General features: G+C 36.1%; 1 protein-coding gene across 1 annotated transcript in view; it reads left to right on the top strand.

The window, feature by feature from the left end:
- The first annotated feature begins 418 nt into the window (after positions 1–418).
- ANK1 (ankyrin 1) overlaps positions 419–20,153 on the top strand; it is a 789,047-nt gene continuing 769,312 nt past the window's right edge. The window contains exon 1 of the mRNA XM_053717993.1: positions 419–477. Coding sequence (XP_053573968.1) covers positions 442–477 — 36 coding nt within the window. The 5' untranslated portion in view covers positions 419–441. The remainder of the gene's footprint in view (positions 478–20,153) is intronic.

Raw genomic sequence — 20,153 nt, 5'->3', positions numbered from 1 at the left:
ATCATAATGAACGTTTTCATCTATATTTTAGATGTACTCTTAGCTCTAATACTCATGAAAATATAGCCACTGACAATCTCTGCATATTGTATGATTGTTCATATGCAACATGCTATATACACAAACCTATTTACATCACACATTATTCTTCAGCCTATGTAGAAACTGCATAAGTGATCACCTTCCTTGCTCAAATAAATGTTTAGTTTGTTTGCATGTAGTTTTGCATGTTGTCGTCAGGATTAACAGACTCCCGTTTGCATCCAATCCCATTCTCTCATCTCCCGGTTGAGTAGTACTGGGCAGGGTGCCTGGTATTTAAAGACAGGAACGAGAGAGGGGATAGAAATGAGGACAGGGGGAGAGCAACGTAGGGAGCGGGGGAGGGAACGCAGTATGTAAGGAGGGAGGGAGAGGTTGCTGTGTGTACTATGCAGCAGAATGGCAGAGCGGGCTAGCAAGCAGCGGGCACGGCCTGTGAGTAACACAGAGAAGGGAGGGTGAGGTACGGCGACAGGGGGGTCAATGGGGTGGGCTGCTTTACACCTCCCATTTTCATTCTTGGGCCCCCTTGAGAGTTTATTTATGGCCTGACTAATTGGCACCTGCTACTTTGTGTCCAAGTCGGCTGCAGAGGTTAGGAAACACAGGCTGCAATGTCTCCTTAATGCTGGCAGTCTCCCCTTCTTTCCCTGTAGCTTATTATAGTATTGTTGCTTCCTCATTCTCCTGCCAGTGACCCTGGATGCCCTAATTCTAACCCCAGAATGCAATGACACTGATAGACAAATACTGTGACATCATACAGTGTAATAAAATGCCATACCATACATATAGCTTACTATAAATGGTTAACACCAAACATATAGCACTAATACACAAATATTATGACATCAAATATAAACTGCCATATCATACATATAGCTGCCTACAGCTTAACCCACTTGCTGGCAGGTGCAGCTCTCTAGCATAAAATGGGTTAAATTCAATTAAATTATTATTGCAATGTTACATTGACAATAACCAAACTTTTAAGGCAGATCCCTAAGAAAACTGCAAAATATAGCAGGGGACTCGTCCCATTCAGATCAACATCTTAAATTGTAATGGCACAGTGACACTACACTGTACATACATCATAGTAATATACAGTGGCACATTTTATACAGAATGTCAAAAATATCTTAGTCATGCAAACCAGTGGCTGAACTAATGAGGTACCTGGTGCTAGAAACACTTCTGACCCACTACATGTAATACTTTGTTATTATGATTACCATTATAAGTAGTAATAATAATAATAATAATAATTATTATTATTATTATAATTAATAAAAGCTTAAATATTGATTGATGTATAATATCAGTAATGCTTTGCCTGCAGAACAGATTTGTGCCTATGCAGCCTCCTCCTTGCCAGCTATACACTCAAGTGTACTCAGAGCATATTCAAACCCCAGTTATGCCCTAATGCCGGGGTCAGCAACCTTAGCTCTCCAGATTTTTTAGAACTACATTTCCCATGATGATTAGGCAGCTTAAAGATACTTAAGCATCATGGGACATATAGATCTAAAACAACTGGAGAGCCAAGATTGCTGACCCCTGCCCTAATAAGATGCCCATTAGATCATATACAGGGCTTCTATGGCCAAAATTAGATGCCATATCTTACGCGTGGTCCATATACCCCCCTTAAGATGACTATATACCAGATCATATGCATGACCCTTATGTTCCACCTGTGCCAGCTAATGTATATGCTCAAATTTTACCTTAGATTATATGAATAGCCCCTTCATCCCCTCATTGTGATGCATTCCCAAATAAGATCTCATATGATTATACATGACCCTATTTAGACCATGCATTATATGAATGGATATACAGTGTTCTCAACAGAAATTTTTTCCAGCCAGGTGGCATTATGAAGTAGCTGGGTGGGGGCAGTTAGTAACGCAAATCCCATAGAAAGACCAGCGACATACCCTGTGGGTTAAAGAAGATTTGCAGCCTCCTGCTATTATGAAGACTGTTGTGCAGGTCCCCTGCTGATATAACGGCTTGCACATGACTCTGCTGCTAACATATAAGCTTCTGACTGGCTTCCTTTACTGCTGTTGAGGCTTTTGGGTAATTGCCAGTACCGTGGTGGGCTCTGGTGCATCAGCTGTTATTAAAACTTACAAAGTGCATACACAGCAATACCTAACTTACTTTAACAATTTGCACAGCACTTTCATACACTGTATTAATGATTACAATTTTTGTATCCTGTGTTTAACTTGAACCAAGTTGGGAGTAATACACACAAGAGCCGTGTTACGTGTGTAAAGTCATGTACCGCATACATATCCGGTTACACCAACCTTGTTACAATACTTGCAAAATTTGATGTTTAAGATTTGTTGCCAAATGTATGGTTTACATGCATGAACTGTGAAATGCTTTAATGCCTTTATTATATTATTACATCATTCATCAAGTTCTATGATGTTGTTTTAAATGTTATAAATGATTAACAAGTTCATAACTAAAGTATTTCTAGATGGATGCATGGAGGGTGTAATGCTTCTCATTTAATACTGTAACACTGACAGTTGTCCCGAATTTGCAAGGTAGTGGCTTTGTTACATGTCTACTGCTCTACACAGAGTGAGGGGGTATGTAAAGGAGGAGAAAGGGGGGATGGTAGAAATGGGTGGCACAGGATGGGATCCTCCACCCTTGATATTTGGCTTTGTGGTAAATGTTTTGCACTCCTGAATTTAATTGAGTAGAACCAATAACACAAATATCAAATGACACTTTAGATAGACTGAGACTTACATCATATTATATATTGCATTAAATGGGACATTAAAGGGATATAAAGTCCCCCAAAATTCTCTTATGTTCAGAAAGAGGATGCAATTTTAATCAACGTTCCACATTACTTCTGTTCTCTAATTTGCTTCATTCTCTTGGTATCCTTAGCTGAAAAGCATACATACTAGGTAGGCTCAGGAGCAGCACAGCACTACTGAGAGCTAGCTGGTGATTGGTGTCTGCACTTATATCCCTCTAGTCACTGGTTTGCCAGATGTGTACAACTAGCTGCCAGTAATACGTTGTTGCTCCTTCAACAAAGGATTGGATGCCAAGAGAATGACGCAAATTTGAGAATAGAAATAAATTGGAAAGTTTGTTTAAAAATGTATGTTCTGTCTGAATCATGAAATAAATAAATCGTGTTTTATGCACCTTTAAACACTAAATACAATTTATAAGCATGGTATTATTAAAGTTATTCCCCTCCTCCCTCTGGTCATGGGTGTCACAATGTTTAAATCTTGCTTACACTGCATTTCAATGCTGACCTGTTTGCACATGTGCAGCAATTCTCCTTCAGATACCTGCAGTATAACCTAGGTTTTAAAATGGCAGCACCCATGATTAGAGGGAGGTGCATGAAATATATTTAGTGTTTAAAGGGATATGAAACCCACATTTTTCTTTCATGATTCAGATAGAGCATGTTATTTTAAGCAACTTTCTAGTTTACTCCTATTATCAATTTATCTTCGTTCGCTTGGTATCTTTAGCAGGAAACTAAACTTTGGAGCTGACCCATTTTTGGTTCAGCATCTGGGTAGGGCTTGCTGATTGGTGGCTAGATGTAGCCACCAATCAGCAAGCTCTACCCAGAACAAAAAATAGGCTGGCTCCTAAACTTACATTCCTGCTTTTTCGAATAAAGATACCAAGAGAATGAAGAAAAATGTATAATAGGAGTAAATTAGAAAGTTGCTAAAAATTGCATGCTCTATCTGAATAATGAAAGAAAAAAAAATGGGTTTAATATCTCTTTAAATTTACATGAAACCCCAACATTTTCTTTCACGATTCAGATAGAGCATACAATTGAAAAAAAACTTTTAAATTTACTTCTCGCAGGATTTGGAAAGTCCACAATTGTTAGAGTAAAATTTGCAGTTTACTTTTATTGTTTATTAGGCCTCCTCCTGTAATTTTACTCTAACATTTGTGGGCTTTCCAAATCCTGTGAGAATTGGAAGTGCAGACTACAGACTTTACAAGGCATATATATTATTATAATACAGTATAATCCATACATACATACATACATTATTTGAGTGATCTTGTAATGTTTGGAAAACACAATAAGGGTTGCCACATAGCATATCCTGTGAAGAACTGTGCACACACTTAAAGGGACATTATACACTCAATTTTTCTTTCTATAAATGTTTTGTAGATTATCCATTTATATAGCCCATACAGTTTTTAAATGTATAGTTTTTCTTTTTTTAAAAAAATAACATTGTGCTGATTTTCAGACTCCTAACCAAGCCCCAAAGTTTTAGAAGTAAACTGTTGTCTACCTACTCTAGCTTGCTCCTGTTTGTGTAAAGAGTCTTTTCATATGCAGGGGGAGGGGGGAGTGTCTGCTGTTTTTGCTATAGAACCACTTGCAGTGGGTGTTCCAGCTAACATTTTCAACAGTGCTAAACTGGGAGCTTGTAAGTACATTTTTAAAAGGGTTTATTTAGTCTGTATTATTGTATCAGTATCTGTGTATATTATTCTTTATATTAGTGTCTATTACACGCAGTTATATGTAAATTGGTGTATACAGATGGATACTCACATATTTGAATACACCAAACAAATTGTATCTGTGTATACTGGACTCTCTGAGGTAACTCACTCACTAGCAGCCAATCTTTAATAATATTATTTATTGATAAATATATTCAATATGAATATTCTTAAACAAAACTTAAAGGGACACTAAACCCAAATTTTTTCTTTCGTGATTCAGGTAGAGAATACAATTTTAAACAATGTTTAAATTTACTTCTATTATCAAATTTGCTTCATTTTTTTTGATACCCTTGTTGAAGAAATAGAAATGCAAATGAGTGAGCCAATAACATGAGGCATCTATGTGCAGCCACCAATCAGCAGTGCCTGAGTCTATCTAGATATGCTTTCCAGCAAAGAATATCAATAGAATGAAGCAAATTAGATAATAGAAGTAAATTAGAAAGTTGTTTAAAATTGCATGCTCTTTCTAAATCATGAAAAAAAAAATGTTTGGTTTAATGTCCCTTAAACCTTTACACATATCTTTAATGTTTAAACAACTAATGTAATTGTAAAAAAATCTACATATACTTATTCTTTGCTCTCAATATATCATGTCTAGCATGTATTTACTATTTAAAGGGACATGAAACCCAAAAAATGTATTTCATGATTCAGATACTGCACACAATTCTAAACAACTTTCCAATATACTTCTATTATCTAATTTGCTTTACTTTATTGGTATCCTTAGTTGAAAAGGATACCTAAGTAGGCTAAGGAGCTGGGAACTATCTGCTGATTGGTGTCTGCACATACATGCCTCTTTTCATTGGTTTTAGTGTTTAGCTAGTTTCAAGTAGTACATTGCTGCACCTTCAACCAAGGATACAAGAGAAAGATGTAAATTAGATAATAGAAGTAAATTGGAAAGTTGTTCAAACTTAAATGTTCTATTTGCATCAGGAAATAAAAAAAAGTGTTTAATAAATGACTTCCCATAATGGTAATATTTGTAGGATATCATCCTTAAAACTTGTACTATATACTAAGTGCAACAAATGTGTATAATCTTCCTAGTTTTTAAGGGGCAGTTTTTCTACACATTGATTGCAATTTTATTGGCCGGGGTAAAACAGTTTCTCCGTAGAACATAGGCCATTGTTCCAATTCCCCACAATTCCCCATTTTGCAGAAATTCCTTTAGCACCACCCAAAGAACACTCAAATACGCCCACAAACTGCTAAGACACACCCACTGACCGACCAAACACACCCACAATTTCACCCACTAGCCACCCATGATCCCATTCCTCCCAACATGGCTCCATCCACAAAATAGTGACTGACTGGCCCCCATCAACCTCCTGAGTGTCCCAGATACCCAGCCACAAATGTTGGGAGGTATGACCATTCCATTTTAAACAACTTTACAATTGACTTCTATGATCTAATTTGCTTTAATCTCATGGTATCCTTTGTTGACTAAGCAGCAATGCACTAATGAGAGCTGAACACATCTGTTGAAATAATGACAAGAGGCATATTTATGTGCAGCTGCCCATCAGCAGCTAGCTCCCAGTAGTGCATAGCTCCTTCTGAGTCTACCTAGGTATGCTTTCCAACAAAGGATACATAGAAAAAATTCAAAATTAAGTAATAGAAGTAAATTAGAATGTTTGTCTGAATTATGAAAGAAAAAAATTGGGTTTTATGTCCCTTTAAAGAGACATTTAAGTCAAAATTAAACCTTAATGATTCAGATAGAGCACGCAAATTTAAACAACTTTCCAATTTACTTCCATTAACAAAATATGCAAAGTTTTTTTATATTTACACCTTTTGAATCTCCAGCTCCTACTGAGCATGTGCAAGAATTCACAGAATATACGTATATGCATTTGTGATTGGCTGATGGCTGTCACATGATACAGAGGGAGTGGAAATAGACATACCTTTGAAATTTGTCAGAAAAAAAAAAATCTACCACTAATTTTGAAGTTCAGATTAAAAGCTATTGCATTGTCTTTTTATTGTGTATTTATTGATTATGCAAATGTACTGAATTTACAGATCCTTTAAGGAACATTATACATTAAATAAATGCTAGCTAGAATGATATATTCAAAGCGAAGGTTAAAAGTACAGTGTACACCAATTCATTTACCTGCATGTAATAGACACTGCAATAAAGAAGAAAATGCACAGCTACTAATCTAAAATTCTAGTACTGTATAAAAAAAAAATGTAAAACGTACTTAGAAGCTCCCAGTTTAGCACTGTTGATGAGGGTAGGCTGGGACACCCAGTGAAAGGGGCCGCAAAAACATGAACAGCATGCAATTTTAAGCAGCTTTCTAATTTACTCCTAGCACCAATTTTTCTTTTTTCTCTTGTAATCTTTATTAAAAAAAAAAAAGCAGGAATGTAAATCTTTGGAGCCGGCCCATTTTTGGTTCAGAACCTGGGTTATGCTTGCTTATTGGTTAGCCAAATGTAGCCACCAATAAGCAAGCGCTATCTAGGGTGCTGAACCTAAAATGAGTCGGCTCCTAAGCTTTACATTCTTGCTTTGTAAATAAAGATAGCAAGAGAACAAAGAAAAATTGATAATAGGAGTAAAACTGCTTGATAAATGGAGCCCAAAGAGTCTAACCGTTAGAGATTAGCAATGGGTACAAGTTAAATTTACTTATTTTAGTTAATAATCCCCTCACTTGTGTGGTGTATAAAAAAGTATACCTATATATATATATATATATATATATATGAAATATACCAAAATGGGCCTAGATCAGTACTGTCTACTTATTATTTTTTATATATAAATATAGTTTTGACAGGTAAATAAATAAAAAATAAGGCTCAATTTCTGTTTTATTTGGAGTGATAGCAAAAAATGCTAAAGATTTTCTGGTATTTGGGCAAGTTTTTTTACTAAAATTCACAGTAGGGAAGGGTTTTAGAAGCTCTGCTCTTATGGATTGGAATGACTTAGAAAAGGAAGTAAAGAAAAAGTCACCATAGATGCCATACATTGTTTTCATACAGGGATTCTAATGGATTTGAAGGAGAGGGTATCAAAATCGCCTACAGTGCCTAATATTAAAGGGACATCAAAGTCCAAGAAATGTTCTAATGTATTAGATCATTTTCTTATTGCACTATTCATTGCATAAGATTATTTATTTAACCAACTTCAAGGGGGTTAAAGCCTGCACAGCAATGCACTTCAGCTCCAGAACTGAACATGACAGGCGATTGGTGGCTTTGCACATATGCCTCTGGTGATTGGCTCACCTGACCGTGTTTAGTTCAAGGTCCCCAGTGCTTTTTCGTATTGCACTTTGATGTCCTTTTTAAACCCCAGTCCTTAAAAATATATTACATTTCTTGTATATTCCTCAAAGGGACATTAAAAGGACACTAAACACCTTGAGATTTGTATAAAAAAAACGTTTGTTATGCATAATGAAACAACTTTGGAATATACTTTATTATTTTGCCCCATTTTATGTAATTTAGCTCTGAAAATTGAGTAATTTCTAATTCTCAGAACTTGAAATGCACCCTGCTGATGTATCGAGGCTAACACTGCTACATATCTATCCTTAATTGACTTAAAACAGCTGCAAAACAATGTATTGTATACTACTAACTTTATGACAGTGGCTAGCTTTGTTGTCTGTGGACTAAAGCCCAGATTGGCTCCTCCAATTAAGGCAAATGGTGGGGGGGGTTTGCCTTTTGAAAAATAATTGCAGTAAAAAGGATGTTAATGTGTTTTTCTATAGCAGCACAAAAGAAATGTCTTGTAATTATAAGGTGCTTACTGTCCCTTTAAAAAGGTTTAATCGATTAATTAACAACATGGGCGTCCTGCAGCCCCCTGATTTAATGAAAACCATAATAGGACTGGGGGGTGGGCTAGCATAGTAGGCAGTCCCCCAGGATCCGATCCCAGTGATGAAGTCAAGTGACCATGTTGACGATCACATGACTTCCTAATTCCTGCAGATGTTTACATTGTCAAACCTGTAAGTCGGGAATAAACTTTTAGATAGAGCATGTGATTTTAAGACTTTTGTTATTACATGTACTTTGTTCTTTTGGTATCCTTTGTTGAACAGCATATTTACATATCCTTAACAGGTGCAATGTACTACTGCGATCTAGACATATTTGTGTCTCTTTGTATGCTCACCAGATGCTCTGCAATGATTTAACACTCAGTAATATGCAAGCAGCAGTGCAATAATAAAATATTGTAAAACATTTAAAGGGACATAAAACCCAATTTGTTTCTTTCATGATTCAGATAGAACATACAAATTTAAACAACTTTCCAATGTACTTCTATTATCAAATTTTCTTTGTTTTTTTTTGTTATCCTTTGTTCAAAAGCAGGAAGGTAAGCTCAGGAGTGTGCACGTGTCTGCAGTACTATATGGCAGCAGTTTTGCAACAATGTTATACATTAGCAAGAGCACTAGATGGCAGCACTATTTTCTTTTATGTAGTGCTCAGGCATGTGCACGGTACCTATCTAGATATCTCTTTAACAAAAGATAACACAAGAACAAAGCACATTTGATGATAGAAATAAATTGGAAACTTTTTAAAAATGTTATTCTCTATCTGAATAATAAAAGAAAAAAATTGGGATTTCATGTCCCTTTAAGATTTCCTTATTGTACATGTATGTCCCTTTAAATGATTTTAAAACATCTTTTGCAATGCAGTGCTTCAATGCTGGTCTATACTAATATAATCATTAATTTCACAGGTGTGTGTTTTTGCCCCCCCCCCTGTAGTATTTTAGCGAAAGAACACTAGATATGTAGAATTAGGCACCCTTTCTTCTTCCAGAGGACATGAAGGGGGCTGAGTGAGAATCATCCAGGGGCCTTATGCGTCTCATGTACCAACTGGTTGCTTATCTCTACTTTACATACATTGTGAGGTCATATGTAGAGATACCATAAGTATATGCATGCAATAGGCCTCTGTTTTAGGTTTTTTTTTTTTAAAGTGAATGTAAATTTTGATGCTTAAGTGCCCGGTTTTTAAAAATTTGATTAAAAACAGGGGCACTTTAATTAATCAAAATTTACATTTCACTCGTTGTGAAGAAATACTTACCTTTTAATCTTGACAGCAGCTCCAGCTTCCTCCGGTCGTCGCAATCCATTTCTGAAGTCAGAAATGATGGATCGTCATCCTCCAATCACGGCTTCCCCCCCCGGGGGAATCAGTGTCTGATTCGAAGCCGTGAATGGAGGAAGCTGGATTCCTCATTTTAGACCCAGGAAGAGACTTTGCGACGGGTGGAGGAAGCTGGATCGGCTGTCAAGTTTAAAAGGTAAGGTTTTTTTTCACAACAGGAGTGAAATGTAAATTTTGATGCATTAAAGTGCCCCTGTTTTTAATCAAATTTTTTTAAAACCGGGCACTTTAGCATCAAAATTTACATTCACTTTAAGTAGTATGAAGACATTTTACAACCTTTAAAGTGAAATGCCCCTCTCACTAACAAACTTGATGTCTCTCCCTAATTTCTTTTTCATGTTGCATGTGAAGAAAGGCCAGGAGGATATTGGTTGCTACATGTTATTTATATATATATTAATTTGGTTAACTAAGGGTGCCCTTAAAACTCACAAATGTAAAAGAAACACATTCATGTAAACCAATGTTACAAGCACTTGAAACATCTGGTTTTAAAGAGACAGTAAACCCCTTGCACAATTACACACCTTTTGTTTAAGTTCTCAGTTTGTCACACTAGCTTTTTTTTTAATGATACATCTAGTACTAACTCTTTTAAATCTATGGACTGCCCATTAATGTTTTAATTGATTCTCCTCAGATGTAAATGTTCCTTACAGATTATTATAAGCTATATCAGTGTTACAATAGATCTTTCCTGCTTGAGCCAAGATCATCAGTCAGTACACTTCAACATAGGCGTGTGTGTGTGTATATATGTTTGACTGTGTATATATATATATATATATATATATATATATATATATAGGTTTACCATAATTTTTAAAGGTGAAACTGGGACCACCTGGTGCGGTGCCAGTGGGGGTGTAGTCAGGGATGTGGTCAAGGGGAGTGGCGATTACCGGTCCTTTTAAAAGTAGTAGCTTTTATATGCGTAATGTTTTGTGGATACTCTACCCTTCCTCAGTCAAACAACAAGTGAATCACACAGTTTAAATAGACCATAACACCACCCCCTAGTGAAAAAGGCACCATTACGTTGTCATGGCAACCCATACACAACAAATAAATCATTCATCTAAATCTCAGATTCTAAATAATGCCAAATATCAAGCATAATTATCAATTTCATAAAATAGTGACAAGCATATACATCACACAATTTAATATCTGCAGGGTAATATGTGTTTTATGTGTCTAATTAAGGAACAGAAATGGATACTGATAAGGCATAAATACAACATTGAATGTAATAAGTAAAAAAGAAACACGTAAGTACCTGCTAAAGCTGTTTAAGAGGCTACTCTATACCATAACGCAGGAAGTTTACAGCCAAAATGCTATCCTGCCTGAAGTAAAGCAAGATCCACGCCAAAAATCCTACCTGTTTGCACTTCCTAGTCATACCCATATGATTCCCCTGAACGTGTATTACCGGTGATGTCACCAGGGGTCGGGGGGGAGGGGGTGTTAACTTCTTAGAAAAATAAACCAAGTAGTACTACAAAATTTAAAAAAAACCTATGCTGCTCACTCAGTCTGTATTATTAATTGTAAACTTTGAAGGACACGAACGTTAAGCTAAGCAGGGCTGTATGTAACAAAGTACCAGCATCCAACTATGCTGGAGAGCCACAGTCTAGTCATTTTGAATAATGTGTCCGGGTTTCAGGCGGTCTGAAACCCAGACACATGATTTGAAACCCGGAGGTGGCAACCGGGTGGGACACTGGGACAGCGCCTCCAAACAGGGACAATCCCAGTAAAAGTGGGACTTCTGGTAAGCCTATATATATATATATATATATATATATATATATATATATATATATATATATATATATATATATATATACAGTATATATATAGGGTGACCATATTGCTGCTTTAAAAAGGGACACATATGAAAAATACATATGTCGGCTGTTTTCAGGGCTGTTTAAAGAAATGTTTTGTATAAGAACCCTGACATGTATTTTTCATATGTGTCCCTTTTTAAAGCGGCAATATGGTCAATATATATATATATATATATATATATATAAATATATATATATATATATATATATAAATATAAATAAAATGGTTGAATAGTTGCCAACTGTCCCAGTTTTTCCTGGCATAGTCACGCTTTTTGGCTTCCTTTACCTGCTTTTTTAAGGGACACTCAAGTCAAAATTAAACTTTCATGATTCAGGTAGAGCATGTACATTTAAACAACTTTCCAATTTACTTGCATTAACAAAATGTACACAATATTTTTAGATTTACACTTTTTGAGTCACCAGCTCATACTGAGCATGTGCAAAAATTCACAGAATATACATATATGTATTTGTGAGATTGGTTGATGGCTTTCACATGATATCAGACATCCCAATTCTCCCGGAAGTTCCGGGAGTCTCCCGCATTGAAATAGTAGCTCCCTGACACCCACAAATTAAACACAAGATCCCGGAAAGAGCAGTGCCAGAGAAAGGGGGGTAGGGTTGAGGGGGGGGGGCACCTCCCTGAAATTAGTTCTTTCAGGTTGGGATGTCTGTGATATAGTAAGGGGTGGAAACAGACATAAATTTGAAATTTGTCAGAAAAAAATCTATTGCTCATTTGAAGTTCAGAGTAAGTGCTATTGCATTATCTTAATTCAGTGTGTTGACTATGCAAATCTGCTGTATTTACTGGTCCTTTGTTTAATTCAGTCTGAATATGGTTTATGAATATTGTGCAGTACTCCCACCACAGAGGGCGCTGTGGTATAAGTCTTTTTGCTTGCAGTATGTTTTTCCCCCTGCAGTCTTGGTGGTCTTCTGTTACATTGAGGTTTAGCAGACACAGTGTGAGGGTCAGGTAAGGTAAGGTAAAGCCATGATATGAGATATAATACAATACCAGGGTAGGAGGTGATGAAGCCAGGCATCTCAATAGTGGATGTACTGAGGCTTTGTTTAGCAGAGGCTTTCAATAGTGTCTTAGCAAGTCCTCAAAATATCTGTATATATTGTTCTCAGCAGCCTCAAGACAGTAGTCAGCAGGTTAAACATATTATTATATTATATATTTCAGGTTGTTTAACATCTATATAAACTAGGGTGTTTTGTGGTTTTCTGATATACAGATGCTGAAGGGTTAATAATTTAACCCATGCTTGCTTATTTTGGTACTTGCTGTAAAGTTAATTCTTCCTCCTATGCCAATTATGTACTTGAGAGTATGGGAGGTGAGGAGTCTGATGCTTTAACCTGCATTAAAGGGCTATAACAGTGCATAAAGAAATGTTCCAGGACAGCAATGCACTGCTGGGACATAGCTGAATTCATCTGGTGAGCCAATGACATAAGACATATGTGTGTATCCACCAATAAACAGCTAGCTCCCAGTAGTGCATTGCTGCTGCTGAGGATTGGTACATATCCTCTTTAACAAAGTTACCCAAGAGAACAAAGTAGCAGTGAATTTAAAAATTACATGCTCTTTCTGAATCATGAAAGTTTAAGTTAATATTGTACATGTATTATGTATTACATTGTATCTGAATAACCGCTTAAGACTGTATTAAATCTATATTTCCCTTAATAATACATATGTGTATGTATATATACACATATATATGTGTGTGTGTATATATATATATATGTGTGTGTGTGTATATATATATATATATATATATACTGTATATATATGTATATATACAGTATATATGTGTGTATGTATATATATATATATATATATATATATATATATATATATATATATATATATATATATGTGTGTATGTATGTATACACACATATATTATATTATGTATACAGAATATAGTCTTTCCAAAATTGATCATTCATGCTCAAATTGATCTTTCTCATTGTACTATGTAAACAATTCTGGAACCAAATAAAGAAGATGACATTACACTATAAAACTTTACTGCACTAAAAATATAACACACAAAACATACAAAAATAGCTAAAATTTTAATTAATTAAAATGTGAGACCTTTTAAAAAAAAATGAGCACACCTAGATATAATTTGAACAATGTGGATTATGTTGCATCATATGGTTCATGTAATATAAACTCAAGCAAAACTCTTCTGTAACTGGAGCAGACAAAACACAATATTTGTTCTGAAACACCTGAGCTCATACCTTTGGCTATTAGTGTATTCCTATAGCAGCACACGCTCATGCTATCTGTTCATCTGGCAGGAGGTGGCTGGGGGGTATTAATACAATAAACATCAAAATAAATTTGAAGTTCACCTAGATTCATTATTTAATTTATAAAATACATTTAATAACAGTTTACCATCACTTTAACTATGTGTCCTTCTGTGGCAATATGGAAACCTTAGTTATGGACAATGTAACAACAACACATAGTGCAGAATTATATAACATTATATTAGCCAACCATTATTTAACATAATATTGCCTTTTTATTTTTAGCAAAAAACGCTGTTTTACAGACCCGCTCTCTGGGCTCTGCTGAGCGGGTCTGTTTTTTTTTCCTCAGCGCATCGGGCCAGCTGTATAGTCACAGCCCGGCCCGACCGCGCCATAACACTAAGTGCAGCTTGCTCCTGCTGTCAGACAGAGCGGGAGCGAGCTGCACTTAGTCTTATGGCGCGGTCGGGCCGGGCTGTGACTATACAGCTGGCCCGATGCGCTGAGGAAAATAAAACAGACCCGCTCAGCAGAGCCCAGAGAGCGGGTCTGTAAAACAGCGTTTTTTGCTAAAAAATAAAAAGGCAATATTATGTTAAATAATGGTTGGCTAATATAATGTTATATAATGTACATTATTATGTGCAGAATTATATAACATTAATTTTAAGGTTTACTGTCCCTTTAACTTTTACTCTTTTTTGTTGTTTTTGTTTTGTTTAAGAAAAGCCACATGGCATACCATTTTATCAACAACTTCCAATTTAATTATATTATCACATTGTCTTCATTCTCTTGGTATTCTTTGTTGAAGAAGCTGCAATGCATTACTGTGAGCATTGTGTGAGCCAATAACATAAGGTATATATCTGCAGCAACCAATCAGCAGCTCCTGAGCCATTGATCCAGTTATCCTGCTGAAGCATTTGTTTATTTAAACAATAAGCTTTTTAATTAATAGTTTAAAAAAAATAATCTGATTACTGTACTGTAGTATTGAGAGTACTATCTATACAAAAGTATTAAACATTATATAAAAAATGATTTGTAAAACTCTGCACATTGTGTTAAAAAACTACTTGAATCCCACCTTTGATTGGGGCCTATTTTGCTAGCTGTATATTAGGTTGTCCACTGCTCTTAGCAATTACTTTGCATTATGTAGATGGTTCAGGCAATTTACTACATTTTAAAGCATACTTAGGTTCCAGAATGTGACTCTCAAACTCTCTAGGGAGAGTAAGGAAGACTCTGTTTTTGCTCTTAAAGGGACAGTCTACTTGAAGAAATGTTATTGTTTAAAAAGATAGAAAATTATTTTATTTACCATTCCCTAGTTTTGCATGAACAACACTGTTATATTAATATACTTTTTACCTCTGTTATTACCTTGTATCTAAGCCTCTGCATACTGCCCCTTATCTGCCCCTTATCTCAGTGCTTTTTACACACTTGCATTTTAGCCAGTTAGTGCGGGTTCCTTCATAACTCCACGGGAGTGAGCACAATGTTATCAGTGTGGCACACATGAACTAGCACTGTCTGGCTGTGAAAAGCTAATAAAATGCACTGAGATAAGAGGTTATAAAGTACATTATTATAACAATGTTGGTTGGGCAAAACTGGGGAATGGGTAGTAAAAGCGTTATCTATCTTTTTAAACAAAAAATGTCAAGTATACTGTCCCTTTAAGCAATATATTTAGCAGCAAAAGCAATTCAAATAGTTAAATGCACAGTAAAGTCAAAATGAATGCTCATGAATAAAATAGAGCATGTAGTTTTAAAAATGTAACAATCTACTGTTATCAAATTTGCTTGGTTCTTTTGGTATCTTTTTGTTGAAGAGTAAATATAGGTAGGCTGATAGGAGCTCAGGAGCGAGTGCTTATCTTTAGCATTCTATGGCAGCAGTATCCCGAACTCACCTAGGATTACTCTTTAACAAAGTATACCAAGAGAAATTTGAAAGTTACTTAGAATTTCACTCGCTATTAAATCTGTTATAGTTTAATTTTGACTTTACTGTTGCTATTATAAATGTACATTGCAATTTCGAAGTCCCTTTAATTTAATTGCCTTAACGTTAGAGCACTCTTATAATCTGCTATGTTTTATTCCTTGGGACTGGCAGCGAGCAAGCGGGGAGTACACGTGTGAATGGGCACATGGGGAGTACACGTGTGAATGGGCATGTGGGGAGTACACGTGTGAATGGGCATGTGGGGAGTACACGTGTGAATTGGCACGTGGGGAGTACACATGTGAATGGGCACGTGGGGAGTACACGTGTGAATGGGCACGTGGGGAGTACACGTGTGAATGGGCACGTGGGGAGTACACGTGTGAATGGGCACGTGGGGAGTACACGTGTGAATGGGCACGTGGGGAGTACACGTGTGAATGGGCACGTGGGGAGTACACGTGTGAATGGGCACGTGGGGAGTACACGTGTGAATGGGCACGTGGGGAGTACACGTGTGAATGGGCATGTGGGGAGTACACGTGTGAATGGGCATGTGGGGAGTACACGTGTGAATGGGCATGTGGGGAGTACACGTGTGAATTGGCACGTGGGGAGTACACGTGTGAATGGGCACGTGGGGAGTACACGTGTGAATGGGCACGTGGGGAGTACACGTGTGAATGGGCACGTGGGGAGTACACGTGTGAATGGGCACGTGGGGAGTACACGTGTGAATGGGCACGTGGGGAGTACACGTGTGAATGGGCACGTGGGGAGTACACGTGTGAATGGGCACGTGGGGAGTACACGTGTGAATGGGCACGTGGGGAGTACACGTGTGAATGGGCACGTGGGGAGTACACGTGTGAATGGGCACGTGGGGAGTACACGTGTGAATGGGCACGTGGGGAGTACACGTGTGAATGGGCTTGCTATTTGGTTTACCTGTTACCCTTATAGATGATGATATAGTTTAATATATATATAAAAAAAAATTACTTGGCTGAAATGTTACATGTGGTGCAGTCTGTAATGTAATTTAAATTCTGTGATGTTATCACTGCAGTTGTAATTTTATCTCAGAATTCATTCAGAAATCTCGTCTCAAACCCTCATTTTTTCTTTCCTGATACAGACAGAACATGTGATTTTAAACAACTTTCCAATTTGCTTCTAGTATCTAAATTGCTTCACTCTCTTGGTATTCTTAGTTCAAAAGCATATCTAGGTAGGCTCAGTAGCAGCAATGCATTACTGGGAGTTAGCTGCAGATTTGTGGCTGCACAGAAATGCCTCTTTTCATTGGTTCACCAGATGTCTTCAGATAGCTCCCAGTAGTGCATAGCTGACCCTTCAAAAAAGGATATCAAGAGAATGAAGCAAATTGAATAAAAGTAGTAAATTGGAAAGTTGTTTAAAATCACATTCTCTATTTGAATCATGAAAAAGACAAATGTTGTGTTTCATGTCCCTTTAAGTTTGTGCACATCATGGTGCACATGCAGGCTCCAATTGTTTTATCCTTTAAGTATAATCCCGAGTTTAGTTTTTATAATCTACATAGAAAGAGTGGTGTATTAAAGGGATATGAAACCAGATTTTTTTCTTTCATTGTTCAGATTTGAGCATGCAATTGTAAGCAACTTTCTAAATTTACTCCTATTATCAATTTTTCTTTCTTCTCTTGATATATTTATTTGAAAAAGTAGGAATCTAAGCTAAGGAGCCAGCCTGTTTTTGGTTCAGCACCCTGGATAGCACTTGCTGATTGGTGACTATATTTAATTCAAATGAAAAAAGTTCAAGCAGCACCTCCAATTGTACAAATTATTCCAATTTTATTGTACCAAGGCACACAAAATCATGACGTTTCGGGCTCAAATACCCTTAATCATATAACTTAAACATACTAAACACCTCTCTTAAATACCCTCTACCACAGGTGTTGCTAATTATAACATTCAATGTCAGAGAATTTTAACTCTTAAGTGTAAATGCCACCTAGTGGTCAGTATAAAGAATAACATACAATATACTTTAAAAAAAGTCTAACCATGCTACATACATGTATTGAAGCATACAAGAATACTTTTTACAATTTTTTTTTCAGAAAAACAATTTCTTTCAAAATAACAATTATTTTACAGAAAAACCTCTTATGGAGTAGTTACAGATCCGGAAGAAAGGGTTTCTTTTTTCTAATAATCACATTTGGAAAAGTAGAATCTAAGCAAATCTACAGAAAAATCTAGAGAAAGATATTTAGATCTATTTCACGGTTCATACCCTTTGGGAACATACAATCTAACCTATAGATCCACATAGATTCTCTTTTCTTTAAAATTAATTCTCTATTTCCACCTCTACGAGGGATGGGAACATGATGAATTATTTGGAACTTTAATTGAGCAATTGAGTGACCTTTTGATAGAAAATGACTAGAGACTGGGGCATTTAGATCTTTACATCTTATATTTGATTTATGTTGGATAATCCTATCCCTTACTCTCTGGGTAGTCTCGCCAATGTAAATCCACCCACACGGGCATTTGATAAGATAAATCACATAACAGGAGTTGTATGTAAGAAAAGCATTAATTTTATATACTTTGCCTGTGTGTGGATGTACAAAGGTAGAACCTTTTACCATGTTGTTACAATTTGCACAGCCTAAACAAGGGTAACAACCCAAATTTTTTTCGGTAATATAACTCTGCTTCAATTTTTTACTACCTATATCAGCCCTCACGAACTTATCCTTAATGCTGGAGCTTTTCCTGTAAGCAGACATTGGACTATTAGAAAATGATTGCACACCTGGATGGCATTCTCTCAACATAAACCAATACTTATTAATAATCCTTTTTATCTTTGAGCTTTGTTTACTATATTCTGATACAAAAATAATTCTATCCTTCTTATCCTGTTCCTTAATGGTATTGGTGCATGTGTCTTCACTAGCCCTTTTCACTTCCTCACGTAATAGGTCCGTTGGATAACCCCTATTACTGAATTTCTGACCCATTTCTTTAAGCCTTTTAGTAGCAAGTTCTTTATCAGACACTTGCTACTAAAAGGCTTATTAATAAGTATTGGTTTATGTTGAGAGAATGCCATCCAGGTGTGCAATCATTTTCTAATAGTCCAATGTCTGCTTACAGGAAAAGCTCCAGCATTAAGGATAAGTTGGTGAGGGCTGATATAGGTAGTAAAAAATTGAAGCAGAGTTATATTACCGAAAAAAAAATTGGGTTGTTACCCTTGTTTAGGCTGTGCAAATTGTAACAACATGGTAAAAGGTTCTACCTTTGTACATCCACACACAGGCAAAGTATATAAAATTAATGCTTTTCTTACATGCAACTCCTGTTATGTGATTTATCTTATCAAATGCCCGTGTGGGTGGATTTACATTGGCGAGACTACCCAGAGAGTAAGGGATAGGATTATCCAACATAAATCAAATATAAGATGTAAAGATCTAAATGCCCCAGTCTCTAGTCATTTTCTATCAAAAGGTCACTCAATTGCTCAATTAAAGTTCCAAATAATTGATCATGTTCCCATCCCTCGTAGAGGTGGAAATAGAGAATTAATTTTAAAGAAAAGAGAATCTATGTGGATCTATAGGTTAGATTGTATGTTCCCAAAGGGTATGAACCGTGAAATAGATCTAAATATCTCTAGATTTTTCTGTAGATTTGCTTAGATTCTACTTTTCCAAATGTGATTATTAGAAAAAAAGTAACCCTTTCTTCCGGATCTGTAACTACTCCATAAGAAGGTTTTTCTGTAAAATAATTGTTATTTTGAAAGAAATTGTTTTTCTGAAATTTTTTTTGTAAAAAGTATTCTTGTATGCTTCAATACATGTATGTAGCATGGTTAGACTTTTTTAAAAGTATATTGTATGTTATTCTTTATACTGACCACTAGGTGGCATTTACACTTAAGAGTTAAAATTCTCTGACATTGAATGTTATAATTAGCAACACCTGTGGTAGAGGATATTTAAGAGAGGTGTTTAGTATGTTTAAGTTATATGATTAAGGGTATTTGAGCCCGAAACGTCATGATTTTGTGTGCCTTGGTACAATAAAATTGGAATAATTTGTACAATTGGAGGTGCTGCTTGAACTTTTTTCATTTGAATTACATATCTGGAGCTTTGGCAGGAGCTCTTCAAGCTGGCACTCCTATCACCAGTGC

The sequence above is a fragment of the Bombina bombina genome, chromosome 6 (genome assembly GCF_027579735.1).
Source record: "Bombina bombina isolate aBomBom1 chromosome 6, aBomBom1.pri, whole genome shotgun sequence".
Taxonomy (NCBI): domain Eukaryota; kingdom Metazoa; phylum Chordata; class Amphibia; order Anura; family Bombinatoridae; genus Bombina; species Bombina bombina.
Note: the sequence above shows the minus strand (reverse complement) of the source record. Positions and strands in the feature narration are given on the sequence as shown.